Consider the following 23,451-nt stretch of genomic DNA (forward strand, 5'->3'; position numbering starts at 1 on the left):
AAATAATTTGAAATAAGTTTTCAGTCTTAAAACCCTCCAGTATTTTTGAAAGAAAAAAATAACTTAGGATATAACCGAATCTAGAGGAAGCTGAAGCCTTCTCATGGCTGGTTAAAGGGATAAACAAAAATATCAGCTACACAGCAAGGAGGGTTTGACATTTTGTCAGCACTATGAATGACCCTGGGCATTTGGGGAACCTGTAAATAGAGACACAAAAAAGGCAAAAGAGGCTTCTGCTGAGATGCCTCCAGGCTGGACTGTCACCAGCAATGGTTTGTGAGCTTGTAACCAAAATTTGAAATTTAAGTGCTCAAGATCTCTTAAGAAGTCCAATTGCAAGCATCTAGTATCTGACCCTTCACATACAAACTTAAGGGAAGTTATACACTAAATACAAGTCCTAGCACACTTGGATAGGAAAAAAAAGTCATAAGCCTACAGCTTTACATCAGGAATTACCCACAGCCAGTGCTTTTAAACCCAGGTAAATGGCAGGTCATATGCAAATAAAAATTGGTCAAACACTATTAATTTTCCTGCAGTGAAAATCCACACTAACCTGGGTAATTTCTGCTCCTGCATTCAGTCCAAAATGGTCACATGTATTTGAAACATTTGACAATAATGAACACATTTCTACATTATCAACTCTGTACCACTGGAAAAAAATGGATATACAGAACCCAATTTGTGAAATTAATTTTATTTTTGAAACATGATATCCAATTACAAATAAATAATTCATACAATATAACTCAATTAGGGTATACAATGTTCAGGCAGTTCATAGTAACAACCAAGATCACATTGAAAATGAGTTTACATTAAATAACCCATTACAACAATATACAATTGGTCATTCAATTCATGTTCAGCCTGGTCCAGGGTGTAGGCAAGTTGAAAATTGTTCCTCTTACCAGTAAAGAAAGAGATGTACACTATTTTATACCAAGTCCAAAGTAGTTAATACACCACAGTAATAAAAATTAAAAATGCTGCATTGCATCACCTAAATGTAGTTTTAGTACAGAATAAAAAGGTTGTGAATTTTAGCAGGACAGAGGTTATTGCTAAGGAGTTTTATGTCCTATAGCAATTTCTGCATACACTTACCAGCTTTACAGGCTGCTCCTAATGCAGGGTTTGGATTCCACACCCTTCCCTGCATCTGTCTGTAAAGCAGTGGGATGTAGGACCTGTTATGTTCTTAGCTCCAGTCACACATTGCAGTCACTGCCATTCCAGCAGGATATGTCCCTGCTCAGCTGCAGCTCCCCTCTGAGGTGTGCTCCTGCCTCTGGGAGACCTGCAGCAGCAGCAAACTCACTTTTCTGACATGTAACTTTTGAATTTCTTACCTACCCAGAAATCCTATGCTCTGTAAAGAACAGATTGATTGAATGAACATCTAGATTGAATGATAGCCTAAAGTCCTGAAAATGTTTTAAAGAATTGTGAAATTTAAAGGATATTCACAGCATCCCTGGAATTTCTTGGTCAACCATTTTAATAATGAAATACATAAGATTTTTCACAAGAGAGTAAGTAGTTACAATTTTCAAGGATTCAGAGACCTGCTAAGTTTTTATTTACAAAAGTTTTGTTAAAAACCCCCTCTTTTGGGGGCCTTTCAGGTGAGGTATATGCCCCTTGCTCTTAGTTTGAACTCAGATTGTTTAAAGTTACAGTTCTTTCCATCACAGATCCCCCATGTGACAGAGAGCACTCCTCCCAAACACACATTTCTCAGTTCTGCACATCTGCCCTCAGCCCCTGGGACACTGCAGTGCATTCCAGCAGGTACTTCTGTACTTTTGTTCTTGTTACTCAGGCATGGGAAGACACACACACACACAAAATTTAAAAAACATGGAGGAGATTCCCAGCTGGGAAGCAGTGCATCTCTGCAGGGCTGGAACAAACCCCTCCAAAGCTGTCCTTGTGCTCAGCAATGCAGGAGGGGCAGCCAGAAGGACGTGGCAGCCCAGAGGAGCAGGGCAGGGATGGAGGGAGCCCCACACCTGAGCTGCAGCCTGAGTGACCATCCCAGTCCCCAGCACAGGTGGCCTCAGTGGGACATGGAAACACTCACAGTCCAGCAGGAGTGGAGTCTCTCTTCTGCTATCAATCAAAAGAAAAAGCCCCACACTCATCACAAAGATTTTTTTAAAAGTCTATCTCCAGCACTGAGACTGAACTTAATGAACTGCTTTGTTTTCACATTCTGTAGAAGAAATAAATGTCCACAATGAATTTTAATGCCTAATGAAAGAGAAACTATATATATCATATGCATTTTAAACATAAAAAACCCCTGAACTGTAAAATCAAATGCACAGTTAGACAGCAACCCCATCTTGTGACTGGATTAGAAAAAAGGAAAATAAAACTGTTTCCAAACCCTTTTAAAAGTTTCCGTTATGCAATTTCTCAAAAGGGGATTTAAACCCTTAGCAGAACAAAATACTAACTTCAGATTTGTTTAACCAAAAGCAGATTTATTTTCTTAAATCTGCTGCACAATGCACCAAGTGATATACATAGTACTTCTGCAATTTATTATTTTTCACTAAAAATCACAAAAATATTTGAACAATGTACAGTCTGTGCTGAGTTCTATTTAAGAACCTGTTGATGGAGCACAGATAGAAATTTAAGTGTTAGTAATGTCTAATACATGGTGTGACACTTCCCTACAGCCTTGGCAATTTTTCCACATTTGGATTCTTCAGTCATTTTTCAACATTGTCTTATCTCTATTTGTCACAAGGTTTTTCATTCATGATCTGGATATCTAAAGGCAGTAATCTCAAAAGCATGGTTCTGATTTCTTTTTGTTGCTTCTATTTTCATTTGATTACTTACACCAAATTTACCAAATGTTAACAGTTTGTCATGGACAGCAGCAGGGGAAATCCATAATTAGCACAAACCACCCCATCATTTCATCAGGGAACCTGCTTGATAGCCTTCAACTCCTATGAATCTGCTTTCTATAGTCAATGGAGAGCATTAATTAAAACAATATTTCAGAGGTTTATAAAATGAGAATTTGCACATCAAACACCTCCCCAAACCTCATGTCACAAAGACAATCAGCAGGAACTCCCTCTCCCAAATCAAGCTTCAGCATGGCTATGTGCTACCATAGCAGGGCACTAAGTAAGCATCAGGACCTTGAGTTTTAGTACTGCAAGTAAATGATACACAAGAGAGTAATCTCCAAATTAAAACCATTTTAGTATTTGCTTCATCACAAAGTTGACTAATGTATGCCTTTTCACATTCTCATGTAACCCTGAATATTCTTTCCAGAAATATTTTGAAAATAAAATTCACATCTGAAACAAATCTGAATGCTCTTACTCAAGATGAAAAGAGCCCCCATATTTTTTCAAACAATATCCATGAATCTCTGTTGAAACAGAAATTGAGACTTTCTCAAAGCAAGAATTAGATGTAACAAACCAAGCAACATAAATAACTCTGGCTGACAAATGCTTCAAATATCTGTTTTTAAAGCAAAAAGTACAACACAAAAGAACAGAGAATCAAAGGGAGATTTTTAATGGCACAAAGGGCAGCTAGGCACTGTGTGAGCTGAGAACATAACTGTCATTATGACTTTAAAAATCCCCCCAGGAAGATTTGGGTTGCAGCTAGGGCAGAGCAGGGGTCTTGCCAAACCTTAATAAACAACAAAAGAGGAAATCCACTGTAATGTCCAGACCTAATGAGAAAAGACAAAGGTTGCTACAGTCCCTCTGTTAAAAGGACACAGTCAAGCTTGTAAAGTATAAGGTGAAATTAATGATGAGAGTTCATAGTAGCACTACAGAATTCAGCTCTGGATGAAATGGTCACGAGCTATTTAAAAAAGGAGTTTCTGTATCTGAGAGATTATTCCTAGGTTTAACTTCTGCTGTGTTAATAGCATCTTCTGTATTAAAGGAGCTTCAACTAACACCTGCAAGTCTACCTGCCTTGAGGCAGAGCTGTGCCACGACCATCCTTCCATTTTCACATAAAAATAAAAGTAACCATTAGGCACATATTGAAGGTGCATTACACAAGCTGGAATGTCAAACATTTTCTCCCTCAGATTCACACAGAAAAATAGCACAGCAGCAAATAACCTGGTCCTCTGTTCAACAATTACCTTGTTACAAGCATTTTCAATGTGCATAATGTCACAACATCAATACCTTCTTATCTTTAAATAATTAGGTAAAAAAAGGCCCCCAGTATAACCATTTCTTATATAGCCAAGTTCTCTCTATATACATCCAAATTTTAAAGATACAAATAAAACATTATACAGGATTTATAAATGCTTAAAAACTTGAGGCTTCAGAATCATGGTTTCCCAAAAAGACCTGGGAAAATCCACAGACTGACAAGGTAGCAGAGAAAACTGGAGAAAAGGAGACACCCAAATTTGCTGCCACAACATTTTACCAAACTCGCCAGTCATCGCGGTGATGTCATTAGAAAGAGCAGTTTACGCTGGGAATGAGGAGTGGTGGTTTTGTGTGTTGATCTCAAGTGTCGGGTTGAGACAGGCAATTCAAGTATTTGCTGCTGGGTCCAGCTGAGCAGAGCAGCAGCGGGCAGGGGCTATTTGACGTTGGTGCCGTACATGCGCTCAATGTCCGGCTGGTAGAACGCCGTCAGCTCCTTGCGCTTCAGCTTGAACGCGTCCGTCACCAGACCAGTCTCTGGGGTCCAGGGATCCGGGCTCAGGCGGATCTTCACTGGGATTTCAAACTTCTCCAGGTTGGCTGTGGAAAGAAACATTTTTAATACAGAACCTAAATGGAGCTGTTTTCCTGAAGTTAAGCGCAGAAGGAGAAATCATGCTCTCACATAGGTGACTGAATGAAGAAGTGCCCCTCCAACTCCCCATGGTTGGTTTGACCACCTCTGGGGTCACAAGCAGAAGAACAGAATCTAGTTTGCTAGTACTTGTTTGCCCAATTTCCACAGAAATATTGGAATAAAATTCAGCTGTTCAGGTATCTATGCAGCTCCCTAACTTCCAAGCACTTCCTCAGTGCATGGAAATGATATCCTCAAAACAAACTGTTGGAATTCAGGACATCCCTCTGTCTGTCTTGGATGGCTCAAACCCTGCCAGGGGGCTCAGAGACCTTGGCACAGACACCAGGACACCTGTGACTTTGATTATGATCCATGGAAAAAATTACCAATTTTATATGAGGATCTGCAAGCCACGAAAGTCTAGTTAGTTTGTCACGGAGGTGAAAAATAGATTTTTGGGGTTTTTAGAATGGTGGCTCAGGAGGCAAGATAGACTGGACACACCCAGATTCCTCTATCTCCTCCTTCTTCTTGGCCTCCACTTTCTACTGTGATGCTGGCACTTTTGGATCAGTTTAAGGTAGAATCCCACTGTCTAACACAGGTAACAGGTATTGGGAATTTATTGTAAATATTGTACATGTAGTTTTTAGTAGAAAAGATAAGACCGTCCAAGGGCAGCCAGTGTTCCTCTGTCTGACCTGCTGAATGGACCTCAGCAGGCCAGAGAAAGAATTTTATAGATAAGAAACAATAAACAACCTTGAGAATGAAAACAGAAGAGTTCTGACTCCTTCTTCAACTGTTGGGCTGGGAACAGAGACTTTCTAACACACCTCAGGGTCACTCTGACCAGCAGAAGGCCTGAGAAAACTCTACTATATCAGAATAATGGTACTCATCATCTGGAGAGAATATCTTGAAATCCATACTCTTAGGTTAGAAAAAATGGGGGAGTTTGTTTTTTCCTCATAGTTCTACATTGATCAAGGGAATTCAGTTCATATGGGAGCTCTTCCCTGTACTGAAAGAGAGCAGTGCTCTCCATGTTACACCTTCAGCACAAAACACTACCATTTGCAACAATTTCTGCTGTGGCTTCAGATATGAGAAAAGAAAATAACTAAGAAAAGTAGTCAACAGATAGCAATAATAAAAAAATACTCTCCTTTCAAGCTGAATTTCAAAAATATACACAAATGTGTATTTATCATGTGCAACCTGCCATTTTTAGATTTTCCTGCCTCTTTTTCTCCCTTAAGCATTAGATTACTAGATTTGGGTTTTCAGGGGTTTTTTTTGCAATTTGTCACTAAAAGCCATAGTGTTTAAAGGTAAAGCCTGTGATACCAACGTGAAAACCAAAACCAAATATAAAATAACATCAAAATCATTGAACCAAATACTACCCTTTATCAAATCTTTTAAAAGTACTTAATTCTGTTTAGAACAATGTTATACAAAAAATGAAAACAACTTTTACATCAGAGCAGCATGTGAGACTGTCTCATACCTAATATGCACATTATGATTATGGATCTATAGTTGGCCCACACTGGTTTTGGACCAGCAGCAAGGCCAACAAGATACTACAGGACATCTTAAAGAACACACATACACACAGAGAACTGTACTTGGAAAGCTTCACTGGTTTTATATTCTTTCCTCAGCTATGGGCCACACTAAAAGAAGCTTCATGAGACAAAAGAACTGACCCAATTAATCTTTTGTTGTTGGGGGTTTTTGTTTTCAAATCTCACTTCATACAGGTTCAATGAAATATACACACACAAGGAAATATTTTAGGGCCTATGTTTACCTATTTCACAGACACTACAGTCTGCAAGATTGACACCATCTACCCAGGCACTCACCTGCCACAGCAGCCTCAGCCAGCACCTTCAGAACCTCTTTTTCCATCTCAGGACTGTTACAGATCTCTTCCCAGGTTCCTTTAAATCCTTTTTTTCGGGCTAGTTCTGCGAGCTCTTTTTGATTTGGCACAACAAATCCAATGACATAAGAATGGAAACTGAGAAGCACAATGTACTTTAGTATGAATTTGGCAAAGTAAACAACTCTTCAAAAACAATATTTCAAGCTGGGGGTTTTACACTACACACAGAGATATTGCTCTTAACAGCTGGCTTTTGTTCACCTGATAATCCTCCTGAAATAGCACACAAATTACCTCTGCCTGCTTAAATGTAAGTAGAAAGAGAAGCTACTTACCTTACAGTAACTGGATTGCTTCAAGGTGTGCTGTCCATATGCATATTCCACTGTGTCTCTGCCCAAAGCTTTGGGAAGCAGCACCCACACGATGCCTCTGCTCATGTTTGACAGCCCGGAATGGAGCCTGGTGTGAGGCCTCCCTACCTCAGATTCCTCTCAACTGCAGAGTCCAGTTACTGTAGAGGAGTAGAGGACTGCAGTGAAGAGGGGTTGGACAGCAGATTGTGGAATGAGCATATGCACAACACATCTCAAAGGATGCCTGCTTCTGTAAGGGAAGTGACTTCTCTTTCTCTTTCCAGTGATTGTCCATACACTCACTCTGCTGCTGGCACTCTTTGTCTGCTCCTGACATGCCAGAGCACAGGAAGATGTGATCTCTAAGTCTTTGGGCCCTGAAGCACAATTCACTCTGAAAACAGGTATTCAAAGCTTTTCTGATGGTGCAAAGTTTAGGTAAAATGTGCACAGAACTTCACACAGCAGCTTGACACATTCTAACAAAGCAGATCACAGAGCCAGAGTTGAAAGTGATCTCAGAAGAGCTCCTAATCAATTCACCTGCCCTGAAGCAGGGTCAGATACATCAGAGATGTTTGTCTACACCTTGCTTAAACATCAGCAAGCACTAATGCCAACACTTCATCATTCATAGCATGGATGAGCTGCTGCTGATGGCAACTCCTGACTCTTCCTCTTTGAAATTTACCTCAAAGTGTCAGATGTCCCCCCTCTTTTCCACAGAAGCTATTTATTCATTCACAGATTTTCCTTGTCACCTTTTTAGTCTTGCTTCCTTTTCTAGGTTTATTTAGACATATCAGCAGTGCCCTTTCCTCCCAATTCATGCCATCACAGGTCTCTGCCCAGACATTGCCATTTTTTTCTGGATTCCTTTCATGAGGTCAATCTCTTCAGATGGGCTACATGTGGAACTCAGACCCCTTAATACTTGTTAGAGCAAAGAGATCATTGTGCATTTTGTAGGCAATACATCTGGTTATGTCTTTTACCATCTTATAACAGCATGGCACTTGTGGACTCATGTCAGCTTCTACAGAATTGCTACCAGCTGGTGGTTCTCACCTTTAACTTCTGCAGTTTATTTAGCTGTAAGTATAATCTGCAACTCCTCTCTTTCAACTCACTGCTATTTTCAAGCAAATCTCCACCTAGCCAAGCCTGCTCTGAATTCTCATCCTATCCTCCACTGTGGCTTTGGTTCCCTTCCATCTTAACTACCTACAGAATTATTAAATCTTTTCAACTCTCACCAGACAGATCACTAATACAAAATATGGAAACTCAGCCCTAGCATGCAGATTACTGTACTATATTCTTTAAGATCTTCAAGATACTTTGAAGATACTACCTCTAAATATGCTTTTGGTTACTGCACATTACAATTTTCTCCTTTGTTACTGGAATGAATGATAATGGGCATCTGACAGGAGCTGAGAAGACAGCACCAACGTCCATTATAAACACAGACTTCCCTGGCAGCACCATCACAAGCTTTGCCTGCCAGCACAAAACCATTCTCATTTTCCTCTTCCTGAAAATGTATTAAGGGATGATTTCAGATTAGCCTCACTATCACTACTGCCTGCATCTCACCTTCTGCCTTTGCCTCTGCCCCATTTCCCCCATGCACACTCATGCTGTACTCTGCACTGAACCCCTTGTTTCACTCCTGGTTCCTATAGTCTTTTGACATGCTCAAGATCATGTCCTGCAATATCACCAGTGTCTCCAGGGATAAACAGTACACAGAAGTAATCAGTTGGCTGGGTAAGCGTCAACTTTCTGTTCATCTAAAATTCAGCTTCTTCAGTAGAAGTGTACTTGTTTTGGACAAACGGGTTCATCCAATTGTTTTTTTCCTGGAAAGAACACCTTGCAGCTCTCAGTTCCTGGTACATGTAGTTTTTCATTCTGTGCCACAAAGTTAAATCTTCACTCGTTGCAGTTCAAATGCTAAAGCACTGTTTTCTCTAGAGAGTTATCCTGAAGGTACATCTTCCCTCTCGAGCAGTCACTGCCCTGTCGCTGCTCCTTATGCTGATCCTTTGTACTTGGTACCTTTGTCTTGGAAGTAATTTTCAGTGGAAATTTTCAGACTTTGGTCCTCAAGACCTCCTAAGTCATCTCTGACATGATGAAAAATTTTGCCAAAATGTCAGTCCTACACTAGGCAGCCTCATTCCCTTGCTGTGCTTACAGTTCTACCCACGTAAGGCTCTCAGAGCTGTGGTCAGAAACATATTTAATGGCACTACACATAGATACCACTATTTCTATTCTGTAAAGCCTGGTTCTCATCTCCCTGAGATTACTGGGGACCTCCTCAGGTTTTGTGCCATGTTTGCTCATTCCTCAGGTAACAGCTACTCATTTTCCTGACGTGATGCTTGAAACCCACTTCATGTGTCTTGGATGGGTGAAGTGTTGATAAAGCAGTAGGAGTCTCCCCTGACAGAGCTCTAATCACCATTCCTTTCAGCAAATGTTTTTATTCCTTATCTCATTTATTTTGTCTGAAGTCAATACAGCTTTTGAAGTGGCAATATCATGCAAACAACTCTGATGCCCTACTACAGTGTTCAGAGGAGCTTTGCACCCTAAAATCTAAGGTCAAATCAGATATTAAACTCATTTGTACAAGTCTGCCCTCCTTGTCCTTTTGCACGTGGGAGACAGAACAGCTACAAATAAAGGACTCCTCCTGCACAGGAGATCACCCAGGCCAAGTATTAGGAGAGACAGGATCCAAGAAAGGTCACAGGCACTGTTACAAAACCTCTCTGAGCTCACACTGCTGAGGTGAGCCCATGCCCACAATGAAATGTGCATATGTACAACCATTCAGGGACTCTATTACATGGCTACTCAGGCCACATTACACACATAACAGCATTAAGAAAGTACAGCAGCAACAGAAAAACCAATCTGGAATGTCCTGTCTTGTTTGTCCTTGGTCTGGACTCTTGTTTGTAAGTTACCTTTAAAAATTGCTCATAGGTTTTCCTGGTTTTAAGTAATAGACAAGACATGGCCTATCAGAGTCAAGTGTCTGGTTGGCAAGTGCATTTTAGCTTCCAGTGTTATGTTGGCCTAGCAAAATTAACACAAAAATTTGGTAGCACAAGTCCAACAGTGAACTGCAATCCTGGAAGAGAAGAAATCACATGTAGGAAGCTCTTTCTCCACAGATTACAGAGGGTGCTTGGAACAGCTGCAGCTTCAGGCTGTCAAAGCCAGCAAATGTGAGACTCACACAGTGAATCCAAACCACAAATAAAGCTTAAAAGAATGGAAATTTCCTCAGCAGTGGCTGGCCCAATCCATGCCAGCCAACTGATCCAAAGCTGTCACAACTGCAGTTACAGAATGACTGCACAAACCCCCCAAAGTTACAGAGAACCAGGTGAACAAACCACAAGTTAATTATTTTATTTATTACCACTGAGCAATTCTCTGGTATGCTTATCCTGGCTTCTTTCAAAGTAAAGTTGGGCTTTTTGGGACATTAATGGGAGTCAGAATATTTCTGATCATTCAGAAGCTCCAAAATACCTTTCCAAACATCAGTGTCAAATGTCAACAGGAAACAAAGACTACCTGAAGTATATTTATATGTGTAAGAGCTAAGAAACTCTAGAAAGAGAAACTTTAGACATGTTTGAGCCGTTATCACCTCATGTATTAGTACACATATAAAGCAAATAGAAATGACATTTGATTGTCATCTATTGTGTGTTTGCACAGTGTTTAGATTGTGGTTTTTCTCAAGCTTCAAGGTGGTGTACAGCAGGGGTAAAGAAATGTAAATTTAATTCACAAGCCAGCTACTGTGCCATTGGTGCTTTTTTCTCCCACCTTCCTCTGAAGTACCCCAGTACTTCCTCTGAAGGACAAATGACAAGTAAACACAGCAAGGAACAAGGTGCCCTAGGGCTTCTAAAGGTAACAATCTCAAAGTGCTTGAGTGATGCCTGTAATTAATGCAAAAGAGCTCAGCTGCTTTTCAGATAGGGGAAGGGGGAATGTAAGACTCATCACTGGTATTTCCCAATAACTGATGACAACAAATGAGAGCGGACAAATAAAAATTGGATTTCACATCTTCTAGTTTTGATAGTTATTCCATTGTATTATAAGTAAAAGCCTTTTTTTTAGCAGATTTAAAAAAATTCTACACATTGAGCAGCAAAAAAATTTGTTTCAAGAGGACAAAACAGAGCAGTAAAAAGTATAAGCTGCTCTTACCTGCTTGCATATGCACAAATATTATCCACCAGTGGGAGATTCTTCAGAGCTGCTTCTACTTTGCCAAGAGAAACATACTCTCCTGCCTGCAGCTTTACAAGATCCTTTTTGCGATCTACCGAGGAAGAAAGGAATTTAGTGTTAATTACAGAATAGAAAACTCAAACATTGATTTTATATTTTTCTGAAATGCTTATTTAAATACCCAAACTGACTCATGTTTGGTGAATGTACCACAAACCTTTAATGTTATGTTTCTAGAATGCATTTTATCAGTCTGTCTGTCCCAACAAAATTAGGGATATTACAATTCCATGCATTTTCTGCCTTCAGAACAGCATTTCCTATATGACAGCACCATCATGTGCATGGAAAATAAACAGGACTATGCAAAAGCACTGTTAGCCAGGAGCACACATATTGTGCTGTCTGGCCCAGACCCACAAAGCAAAATATGCACCATTTGGTGGCATTATGTTATTTATTTCAGGCTAAATCCATATTTAAAGAGCAACTGTTCACCTTTCGCTTGAAAAACAACAATAGGAACCAAAAATTATGCCTAAATTACTTGAGGTTATTGAACACAACCATACAAAATTATACAATATAAGGCAGCTTATCTACTCAGTTAGCTTGTATTTAACTCCCTAATTACTACCCAGTCTCACTAACTTAGGGAGTCAATGTTAAGACTGTTTCAAAGTGAAACAAAATTCAGCTTTTAAAGCACACAAACAAGATTACATTAACATATCAGAACTTCTCTGGGATACATGGGAAGGCTTTAGATGGCATGTCAACATATGGAGATTTTTTTCATTACTGTATTTCACAGCCCTGAAAAATGTGTGTGTATAGAAATATCTATACATATACATGTCACCTGAATTTATTAACTCACCAATAATTTTTAGACATCCATCATGATGAAACTCTCCAATGTCTCCAGTATGGAGCCACCTCTGCCCATTCTCATCAACAGTGAAATCTTTTTTGGTTCGTGCTTCATTTTTGTAGTAGCCCACAGTCACATTCTGCCCTCCAATAAGGATCTCACCTCTAGGATATGGTTTATCAGTGTTGTAATATCCACCTGGAAGGATGAGGAGTTTTATTAAGTTTATGTGAATGAAAATATACTCCAAAGGAAAAATGTGTGCCATCCTTCTGGCAGGAGTAAGTAATGTGCTTTATCAGTTTCATACAGGCTCAAATAAAACCAAATAATTTTGCCTCATAGTTTAGAGAAGAAAAAATCCATAAGGTTTTGCATTAGTCCAAAACACACTTAAGTATTATGCATTTCTACTCCACAGTACACAAAAGCCTACAGTAAAAGGAAGTACTGAAACGCATTTCAAAATTTATTATATGTATTTTACAATGTATCCATTAAGCTTCTATTCTACATGCCAATTTTAATGACTTTAAGAATAATATTATGAAGATTATTTTTAAATAATTTCTCAATGGCAACTGAAGGTATCATGCATACTACTACTTAGTCAAAATGCCACTTGCATTGATAACTTCTGTCTGGATATTTCCCTGTTTTGAAACTACTGAAGAATTTATTTTATGTTTCTTCTTCCCAAGAGCAAACTTTTATAGGCAAAAGTAGCATTTAAAATGCAAACAGCCAAGAAATAGTCTTTAATTACTGCTACAGAGCAAAGCCCAATAGAAAAACACAGTTCTTAAAAACACATTACAATTAAATCATAAGCAGGAATTCTCACCTTCTTCCCAGTTCATTAACTTGATTTCACAACAGACCAAAGGTGCTCCCACTCTTCCTGTAGTGTAGTCCCAAACTAGAATTTTAAAAAGTGCACTTCAGAAAAACAAAAACCCAAAGACAGCCAGAAAAGAAGTCTTTTGTTGTCATGCATTCTCAGTGAAAATTAACTGCTATTTATTTCTGAACTTTAACTCACAGAACCAAACCTCCAAGAAAACCCAACCGATTTATCAAGAGAACACTGATAAAATTCTTATCCCACTAGGAGAGTAGACGGCTGTATTAACAGATACTCTCAGTATCTAAAAGGCAACTGAAACCATTAGGTTCTATGAAATTAGGTATTAGGTTTTCATATAACCATTGGGTTATATGAAATTAAAATCTAGTGCAGGAAGATTTTAATTCCTGACACCTCAATATACTCAACAAAATGAGAAAAAAATTGTTATTAAGTTGATGTGGTAAGTACAACAACGCCAAGATCCCATTCACACTAGAATGGGTGGCATTACCTCATTTTACACACGGGTCACCTGTTTTAGCACTGACACTGCTTGATGCATTTTTGGGAACACCTGATTGCAGGATTCCCTGATGACGTTGGTGGCATCAGGAGAAGAGCAGGCGGGCAGGGCTGATCTGCGTGGGGCTGAGTGCGGGCGCCAGTGCCCAAGGGCCACAGTGCCACCCACCTTGGGTGATGGTGCCAGCCTGAGAGCCACAGTGCCACCCACCTTCGGTGATGGTGCCAGCCCTGAGAGCCACAGTGCCACCCACCTTGGGTGATGGTGCCAGCCCTGAGAGCCACAGTGCCACCCACCTTGGGTGATGGTGCCAGCCCTGAGAGCCACAGTGCCACCCACCTTGGGTGATGGTGCCAGCCCTCAGGGCCACAGTGCCATTCACCTTGGGTGATGGTGCCAGCCCTCAGGGCCACAGTGCCATTCACCTTGGGTGATGGTGCCAGCCTGAGAGCCACAGTGCCACCCACCTTGGGTGATGGTGCCAGCCTGAGAGCCACAGTGCCACCCACCTTGGGTGATGGTGCCAGCCCTCAGGGCCACAGTGCCACCCACCTTGGGTGATGGTGCCAGCCCTCAGGGCCACAGTGCCACCCACCTTGGGTGATGGCGCCAGCCCTGAGAGCCACAGTGCCATTCACCTTGGGTGACGGTGCCAGCCCTGAGTGCCACAGTGCCACCCACCTTGGGTGATGGTGCCAGCCCTCAGGGCCACAGTGCCATTCACCTTGGGTGACGGTGCCAGCCCTGAGTGCCACAGTGCCACCCACCTTGGGTGACGGTGCCAGCCCTGAGTGCCACTCACCCTCGGTGATGGTGCCAGCCCCAGCGGACTCGGTGAGGCCGTAGCCCTGCCCCACGGGGCAGCAGAAGCAGATGTTCATGAAGCGCTGCGTGGCCGCCGAGAGCGGGGCGCCGCCACACAGCAGCACGCGGATCTTCCCGCCCAGCAGCATCCGCACCTTGCGGAAGATAAGGCTGAAAGGGAAAGGGACAACTTGGAGCTTCAAGACAAAGCAAGAGAGAACCTAGTTTTGGATCTGAATTGAGTTTTCACTGTCTTCAAATACACTTTATGACTTCCAAAGAAAGCCTTGAAGGAGCACATGGAAGTTTTCAGAAACACAGGCACAGATTTCTAAGATGGTTTCCATGTTCTAGTTTGAAGATGGGTTAAATGTTTGAGAACACAGATTTAATGAGGCAGTAAAGTTGCATGATTTTCTCTTAAAAATACTTTAAGTTGTATAAATTTTGCAAATACAATCTCCTTTACTCTCATGGAAACCCAGAGTTAGACTCAATGGTCCTATGGGTTCTTTCTAACTTGAGGTATACCATTGTTCCCCTCTGTTAAAATATGGAGTCTACAGTTTTCTGTAGGAATAAACTTCTATCCAAAAATGGTATAAATCTGTTATTAAATTCCTGATGAAAATTCAATAAATGTAAATTTTCAGTTTCAAGTTAAAGAACACTCAAATTGTATCAGTAAGCATTTAAATTCATCACACAAACTCCTGATTTGTTGTTTCAATTTACACTCAAGTACAATTTGTTCACGTTCAAAGTGTCAACGATAAAATGAAGAAAAGCACCAAAAAACCAAATACTGCTCCTGTGGTAAGACTTTGATTTTTTGGTGCCATTACAAAGGAAGTTAACATTACCTGTCACAGAGTGGGGTAGTGTAACCTTTGGAAATCTGTTCCATTTTGTAGTTGTAGGCCAATATAAATAGATTCCTCTGGAAACTGGTCATTTCATTAACTTTATTCATGACATTTTTGTAAATTCGATCCATGATTTCCTAGTACATAAAAATATGAACTTTATCTCAAAGAAACAGAAATCCTGAATTCAGTACAGCAAAAAGAAAACACAATCTAGAAATTAAAGTGAGCTTCAGGTGACAACCCCACTCCCAGGTTCCCTTCTCTTCCCTTGCTAAGAGACAGCATGATGTTCATGGAAAGGAGGAAAGCAAAATCTGGGCAGGAGCAGCAGTTAACCCCCAGCTGCCAACTCTATTCCACTCTTTCACAGTAACAAACTAGAAATGACTAATTAAAATGGGAATTGACTCTCTTTAGCTATCTTAGCTTTGAAAAAGTTTGATACTCATATCATGATTGTTCATCCCCAACATACAAACAAGTACCAAAATTATTATTTAAAGGCAGCTTAACATCAAAGATGCTACCTTTTCTATTTAAATGGTAATGTTATTGATTTCATTGCTAAAAATTTAATTATAAATTATATTTTTAAAAAGGTTTTAAAAATTATTCATCCTTCAGTTACTTACCGGAACTGCTGCCATTAGAGTTGGCTTAAGTGTAGTAACATCCCCTTTGCTTCCTTTCTTTATTTTAGAAGACTAAAGTGAAGAACAAGTTTACTAGCAGACACATTCAAGATCTTGAACATCAGAAACAAAATTTGTACTATTTTTAAAGAAATATTACAAAGATCTGGTATAAGTAATTTTTTTAAAATTTCTTTTTTACTTTACTGTAAGGACTTACGCCATACCTGGTCAGCCAGTGTCTGAGGGGAGGAGTAACCGATGCGGCACCCGTGAGACAGACACACGAGCTCAGCACTCAGCTCCAGAACATGGGCAAGGGGCAGGTACCCAATATAAATGTCCTTTTCCCTGCAAAGAATTTATTTTAAAATATAGCTTTATGCTGTATCCTAGAGTCCTCAGATGCGTCATTAGGCCAAATTCATGCAAAGTTTATTGTAGAAATGAGAAAGCAGAAAATGCCTTTGAGCTTGACAGCATATTTCAAATCATATTGGTTTTGTTTCAAAAGTTGCATACTACTGTAGGTTTCAGGCATGAAAAAAGGCTGATGGTTACTCTGGTTACTCATCTCAAGACAATTAACCATGTGTTAGGGTTGCAAAGGCAACTCAATGGATGAGATTAAAAACTGCACCACACACAAAGAAGCCACAAGATTTAAACATTAACCAAGGCAAGCACTGCTTAGGGAGGCTTTCAACCACTCTAGTGCAAGGAGGCCTCAAAAGTTTTTGTGTCCTGGTCTTGCCCACATACCAAAGAGGAGAGAACAAAGAGTACATGAAGTAGTACCATGTCATTTAGTGCAGCGCTGGAAGATGCTCAGATGTCAGTGCATAGTATCATGTGTCACAGACATAGCAATATAAAACAGTTCATATTTTACCCAATAATTAATGTAAAATTAAAAGCAACTACATGACTTCTTTATTTGCTGGTCAGTAACAGTTGGTACCCACCCCAGATTTGGGATCCTCTCAGCCATTCCAGTTATCCCAGCAATGATGTTGCAATGGGAGATCATAACTCCTTTGGGAATTCCTGTGGATCCACTTGTGTACATGATCACTGCGATATCCGAGGGCACAGGCCTGGATGGCTGCTTGTTTCCTGCAAGTTGTTAAAAAAGAGGATGTGTGATGTGTGGAGAGCCTCTCAAGCAGGGAGATCTGACACACTGACACATTTCAGCAGTGCTGCAATATAGCACACCACAGGACTCACGCTATTACATTTTGCTTTAAAAAGATTATGGTCAAGCTTAAGTGCCTTCACAAAGAGTAGGAACTTTGCACTAGCTGAGCAATACTTTGGCTGATTGTCCTTATCCACCACAACAGTTTTCCTATTATTTTTCCCCTGCTCCTGCAGTGGAGAGTAAAAACAGGCAGAGCTTTAGCTTGTCCAAAGCATCACTGAGCATCCCTGCCTGGGAAGGTTCACTGCTTCCACCCCCTGTGCAGGGATCACCACACTGCCTCATCTGCAACACCTGGAGCAAAGCACTGCTGAGCCAACCTGAGGTCCCACCTCCATGAATATTTAAAAGAAGTTCAACAGCTTTAATTGGATTAAAGTGCTTGTTAAATACTTGTGCTGAGAGCAAGAAAATACAAAAACTACTGTGCTTACTCAGAGGAAACTGCATCACACACAGTGCATGAGGCACAGTGCACACACTGAATGAGAAGCATGAAAGCAACATTTAATAGTTTTCCACTCACTGAATCCTGCCTATCCTGCACAATAAACAACACAGAGGAAAAGAAACACAAGCAATGGCTCATCTACTTAATATTAATTGGACATGCTTGGCCATAAACAATTCATGATAGCATTTCACAGTTTATGAATGGTTAACTTGACAAAGATAATGTTTCTTTATAGTAGTGCAGAGTATGTGATATTTAAAGATTAAATACCTTTTTACATAGCACATAGATTAAAAAATTTCAGAGAGCTAATGACTTACAGCCAAAATTTTTCTGCTGGTGTTGTATTAAACTGTTTTAGTAGTGCATGAAACTGGTATATCAAATTGGGAAATGCATCCTCCAAAGAAATTGAGAGGTCATGATGTTTGGAGCAAATCTGCCATTCCCCTGAACACCAAAATCAGATGGACTCACCACCCCCCACTCCTAAAATACAATCCAACATTCCTGAGCCTGGAATACTTACAAGATTCTGAAAACACAAAGGATAAGAACAAAAGAAAGCAAATACTGAATATATTGAAATCTCAAAATATTAGGATGGGCAGCTCTTCAGAACCAAGAATAAAAATTTCTTAAGATTGCAATTAAAATAAGTTCTGAAATTCTGAATTAGAGTTCTAAAAATATTACATAGACCAGAAATAGATTTCAATGAATTACATAGATTGATTGTTTCAAAAACGGAATAAGTGACCAAGTTCTATCAGACTCAAATGACTATTTTACATTTTGCTATCTGTGAATTTTACAAAACTTAATGGCTACAAATTACTGATTTCTTTTGTTATAAAATACACAGTGATTTTCCTTCTCTGCCCTGAATAACCTGGTTTTAATATATCTGATCATAAGAATGCTTTTTAAGTTTGTATCCTGAATTAATTTCTTATCCTATAAACTACCCTTCAACCTGTGACACTTGATTGTGGAGTGAGTTTTTATACTGTTGAAAAACAAAAAACAAACTTACACCCCAAAATCCAGCCACCCACAATGAAAATAAAACAAACAAAACAAAAACAAAAAAACCCCACATGGATTTTATTTAAAAGAAAAGGACATAAGAAAAGGTTAAATCTGCAGAATTTTGAAATCTGCAGTTTCTTCAAGCTTACTCAACAGGGTCAAATTAGGGCACCAAGAGAGATGGTCTGAAGAGGAAGAACCTACCAGTGTCAGCCTTGGCCCCCATGGCTTGCACAGATGCCATGGTGTGAACGATGACCCCCTTGGGGAACTCTGCCCACGTTGTGGGTTTGCCATCCACTGTAATTATGTGTCGCAGTAGTGGAACTTGAGAAACTATTTCCTGTGAAAATGAAAAATTGGTTCAGAAATTAAAAATTTGTTTTATGCCAGGAAGTAAAAAAACCACAAAACCAAGAACAAAAACCTCCATGCTCTCTGCTGCACACTTTTTAAAAAGCACTAACGTAAAACATCTCCAGATTTTAAGGGATAAACCTACCAAGATCAAATAGCTGCAAAGCTCAAAGCTTTCCAATTTTAAGTCCAAAAACTTCTCCAAGCATTTATTGATTTGTATTTTATTTCATGAGAACCCCACAAATAAGACTGCAGTGATTTATACACATTATTGACTTTCTCTTCCCATAGAACACAGAGAAAAATTGGTGATACTGAGCTCACAATAATTCTTAGGCTGCTCCTTGGTTATTATGCTATTTAAAATAAGCAACAGCTAACAAAAATATTGAAAATTACTAGTTAAGCATTTCAAGCAAAACATGAGTTCAAAGACATTAATCAGTGTTTTCATGGAAGAAGAGATCACCACCTATAGCAGAGCAAACACATTCCCTCACTGCAAGCTGAAATAAATGTGCATGGCATAGATACTGTCATTGTAGTAACTTCTTTAAAAAGTTTGGGAAATTCTCATTCAAATTTCCACAGCAGCACAGTTTTTCATAAAAACAATTTCCTTAACTGAAAGGTCCAGTTTCCCCAAAACACACAATGATGAAGCTCATGCAGATTAGTTGTTCCACTTGGGTATTCCACCAGGGTCAGTAAGTCAAAAAGGTTCTTTGACTGTGCTAATGGTTAGTGAGCTTTTTCTCCCCTGCATGGAAAAACAGCTCTAACTCTTTAAACACCCATCTTTAGACATAAAAATCATTCTCTTCTGAGAAAACATCTGATAATAAGCCAGGAGCACAATCACAGTTAGCTCTTTATACATTTTTCTGCTCTTCCCATTGTTACATTTATAGGCACTAAATCCACCCAGAAACCACGGCAGTTTCTTGTAAAGGTGTTTTTCCAGGCAGCACTCCAGCTCTGCAAGACTGCAAATTGCTCATTCTCCAGCCACTGAGCAGCCTACAACCCACTAAAAGCAAACTACCACATTCTGTACATGAACAGAGATACATAAATCTTCTTCCCAAAGTGTCTGCCGTATGGAAAGGCAATAAATCATTGCCCTGTACAATGGAACCAGGCCATTTAGAATGGTGAACAGACACACTGCAAAGAGATAGCCAAAGAACAGCTTTCTGACCTTCAGTTTTGTTTGCATCAGCTCTTTACTGGTAATGATGGTGGTCACCTCTGTCTCGTTCAGCCCATGAACTATTGCTGGGCCTCCCAGCGTGGCGTACAGAGTAACAACTGAAACACAAAACACAGCAAATGGTCAGGCCCTGGGCTACATTTTCAAGTGTAGTTTACAAAAAAGAACTCTGAGATTAATCTATTCCAACTTAGGCAACACAGTAAAAATATCTGTCAACTCAAAGATGGGACAGTTTTGTATTTAAAAAGCCTCTTAACATCTGAATTTAAATACAGTGTGAACTTCAGTTACTCCCAGAAGGAATAATGAACAGCCATTCTCTATGTGACTGTTTACTCTTTTCCAGGTCTAATTAGAGGTCCCAAAACCACATCACCTTATGAAATTCTGCTGGATCTACTGTCATACTGTCATTGCTTTTACCATTTGAAAAAGAGGCAAACCTCCTCAGCTTAATCACTGTCTTACATTCCTCTTGCACACAGGAAAGAAATAGCTTTCATCCATGTGACTTCTCTTTCCAGAATTCACATCCTCTGTTACTAACCTTTTACAACTGACTGCTAATAACAAATTATTACAGCATGGTAATATGTGTCAACAGGAGAGAATTCTCACACAGAAATAAATCTGTGACTAGCTTGTTCTGCCATCTATTTAAAATAATGTAAAAAAGGTTTAATCATCACAGTCATTAGACCTTGAACTGACATCATGAGAATCACACGGAATAGCAAGAAAGAAAATATTTAGAAAATTGGCTAAAAGAAAAATTGTTTTTTGTTTGTAAGGTCAGCTCATTAGTGAGCATGTTACAAAATGATTAAATATTATTTTAAAGGTGATAATATGAAATTTCCTGGAATTTTCAATGGAATTGAATGACGAGAGACCAAAATAGACCAAGGAAAAAAAAAACAGCCAAAAAGTGAAGAGAAGTATTGCTAAAAAAACAAAAAATTCTATTTTCCAAGCACAACACTAAACAGGGACATCACATAAAAGCTCTAAGATCAATCAACACAATCTATAATTATAGTATTCTTGATGGGAGTTTTGTCACATCAAGGTATCTGATTATTTTCTGCTTTTTGGTCTGTGTATAGCTGAATATTTAAAGAATGTAATTATGAAAATAAGACAACCCATTGTACATTAGGACTGTGATCACTGCAAAGATTAAAAATTAAAATTAAAGTTCTGTTTTATTTTATTTTAATATTTTAAATCCAAGGAGTTACTAATCCAAAACAACTCAAAAGCAGTCTTCTTACACAGAAAAGTAAATAGTTGACCTCTACTTATTTTTTTTCTTGTTAAAACAGCCCATCATAGTTCAGAACTGTTGCAGGGCAAATGCACATGCACTGTGTTTTCTTTAATTTGGTGGGAGCAAAGTCCAGAAGAGTGCCTCTCCTCGTTCCCACGAGCTCTCTCTCCTTGCTGCAGTGACCCCTGTTATGTAAACACGTAGCAGAAATTCAGCTGCCCCGAGCCAAGGAGCAGAACCGAGCTGACAACACCGCCCAGAAGGCAGAGCATCATCTCAGGAATAACCACGGGGTCCTTAATTACTCATCTGCAAATAAGTGCTTTAAGACACTCAGAGCTATATGACAGAGCCAAAGGGAAAGAGAGACCATTTATATGATGGTGCACTGATGTCATGGAGAGAGCAAAACTGAGCATGACTCATCTGTGAAATCCTCCCTTCTCCACACTGGCACCTAAAAGTTTTTCAGGCAAATCTTAAAGTTTTGATAGGTTTTTTTCTCTCCTCATTCTCTTGAAAATGTACTGAGAACAGATTATTTTTTATTCACCTTTATACATGCAACAGTACAAGTGAGTCTTTGTTATCAGACCAAAGGCTTGACAAAAAGAAAATCTCCAACAACACTAAATTTGCCAGCTTGTAGAAAAAGACAAAACCTTACTCAAAAGAAACTAACAGAACTTTAACAATTTATTTCAGGGTAACTGGAATGTTAAACTGAGTACTTCAGCACCCATCATACATCAAGAATAAAAAGCAAAATGCACCTTTAAAGGCTTCAGCCAAATTTACTTCTGACAAAACCACTTCTGCTCAAGCATGATTGAAAAATGAACCTAACTTCTTCTATTCTACCATTTGGCTATGCACTTTTGTATTTTATCTGCCTACTCTGGTGAAGAGCTGTTCACACACATGAAGAGGTACTCAGGCAGAAAATCTGTTTTCATGCTAGTACTACTTCTTCTATCTCTGATCTAGCAATCCCACTCCACCTCCTGCAAATATAAGACTTAGAGAACTTCAGAAAAAGACAGATCTAAAATCAAGCAAGTATTTCTAACCATAAAATAACTTGTTTGTGCAAGTAATCCATAACAGACATAATTTTCCTCATTTTAATTCTGTAGTGCAAAAGGCATTCTCTCCAACACTATGTACCAGGCAGATGAACCTGTTCTGGGCCCACTCCATCAGACTGAACACATCTCACATTTGGAAACAATGTCCCAACACCCCCACAGCAGTTGGCTGGTATCAACCCTACACACTGAAAAACGCTAACACAAGCCATTTAGCAATGTCTTGCCACTATTACTGTTTCAACATCATCTGAATCTCCCAATTTGTCCTGCAAGATGCCTGTGGACACTGCACAGCTCTCTCCTCATCTGCCAGCACGAGTCAGCCAAGTTCACAGAAGATGACAGAGCTTAGCTGCTGAACACCACGTCAGAGTGTGTGCCGAGGCACGTCGCAGCAAGGGGATTTAAACCTCTAATCCAGCAACCCAAAAACACACACATACCATTCTGCTCACAACATACAGCCCCTAGCTCAGATTTCTCCCCTCAAATTACAAATATCCCTGGGATTTGTAAATGTGCTTCAGCTCCAAAGGAAAAAAAAATTATACAAACCCTCACATTTTATTCCCAGGATAGCCACCAGGAATGTGACAGATGCCAAAAGTGATAAAAGGGAACTGGCACAGAGACATGTAGTTTAAAAGCACACAGGCATCTTATGTGAGAAGAGTCTGTGCAGTTCTCTGCTCTGGTTGGCAGGCCAGCAGCATTTACCCACTGAGGAACCAACCAATACAATCACCAGTTTAGGTGGGAAGGCACCTGCAAAGATCACACACCATCATTGCAGCAGAGTGCTCAGAGCCATGGCCAGTCTGGGTTTTATGGCTCTCCAAGGATGGAGATTTCACAACCAAATCTTATTGAAAGGGTAAATGTAGCACAGGAGGGAAAAGGCCAAAGCCTGTGAGGAACAG

At 39.7% G+C, this 23,451-nt stretch overlaps 1 protein-coding gene across 2 annotated transcripts in view; it reads right to left on the minus strand.

The window, feature by feature from the left end:
* Positions 1 to 690: 690 nt before the first annotated feature.
* ACSL3 (acyl-CoA synthetase long chain family member 3) overlaps positions 691 to 23,451 on the minus strand; it is a 50,607-nt gene continuing 27,846 nt past the window's right edge. For both annotated transcript variants that reach the window (XM_059479340.1, XM_059479341.1), the window contains exons 5-16: positions 20,156 to 20,265; positions 18,799 to 18,937; positions 16,870 to 17,020; positions 16,132 to 16,255; positions 15,905 to 15,976; positions 15,267 to 15,406; positions 14,402 to 14,574; positions 13,071 to 13,145; positions 12,233 to 12,424; positions 11,329 to 11,443; positions 6,699 to 6,856; positions 691 to 4,784 (exon numbers count right to left, since the gene is read on the minus strand). In XM_059479340.1, coding sequence (XP_059335323.1) covers positions 4,621 to 4,784; positions 6,699 to 6,856; positions 11,329 to 11,443; positions 12,233 to 12,424; positions 13,071 to 13,145; positions 14,402 to 14,574; positions 15,267 to 15,406; positions 15,905 to 15,976; positions 16,132 to 16,255; positions 16,870 to 17,020; positions 18,799 to 18,937; positions 20,156 to 20,265 — 1,613 coding nt within the window. In that variant the 3' untranslated portion in view covers positions 691 to 4,620. The remainder of the gene's footprint in view (positions 4,785 to 6,698; positions 6,857 to 11,328; positions 11,444 to 12,232; positions 12,425 to 13,070; positions 13,146 to 14,401; positions 14,575 to 15,266; positions 15,407 to 15,904; positions 15,977 to 16,131; positions 16,256 to 16,869; positions 17,021 to 18,798; positions 18,938 to 20,155; positions 20,266 to 23,451) is intronic.

Source organism: Ammospiza nelsoni, chromosome 10, assembly GCF_027579445.1.
Source record: "Ammospiza nelsoni isolate bAmmNel1 chromosome 10, bAmmNel1.pri, whole genome shotgun sequence".
Classification (NCBI taxonomy): Eukaryota; Metazoa; Chordata; class Aves; order Passeriformes; family Passerellidae; genus Ammospiza; species Ammospiza nelsoni.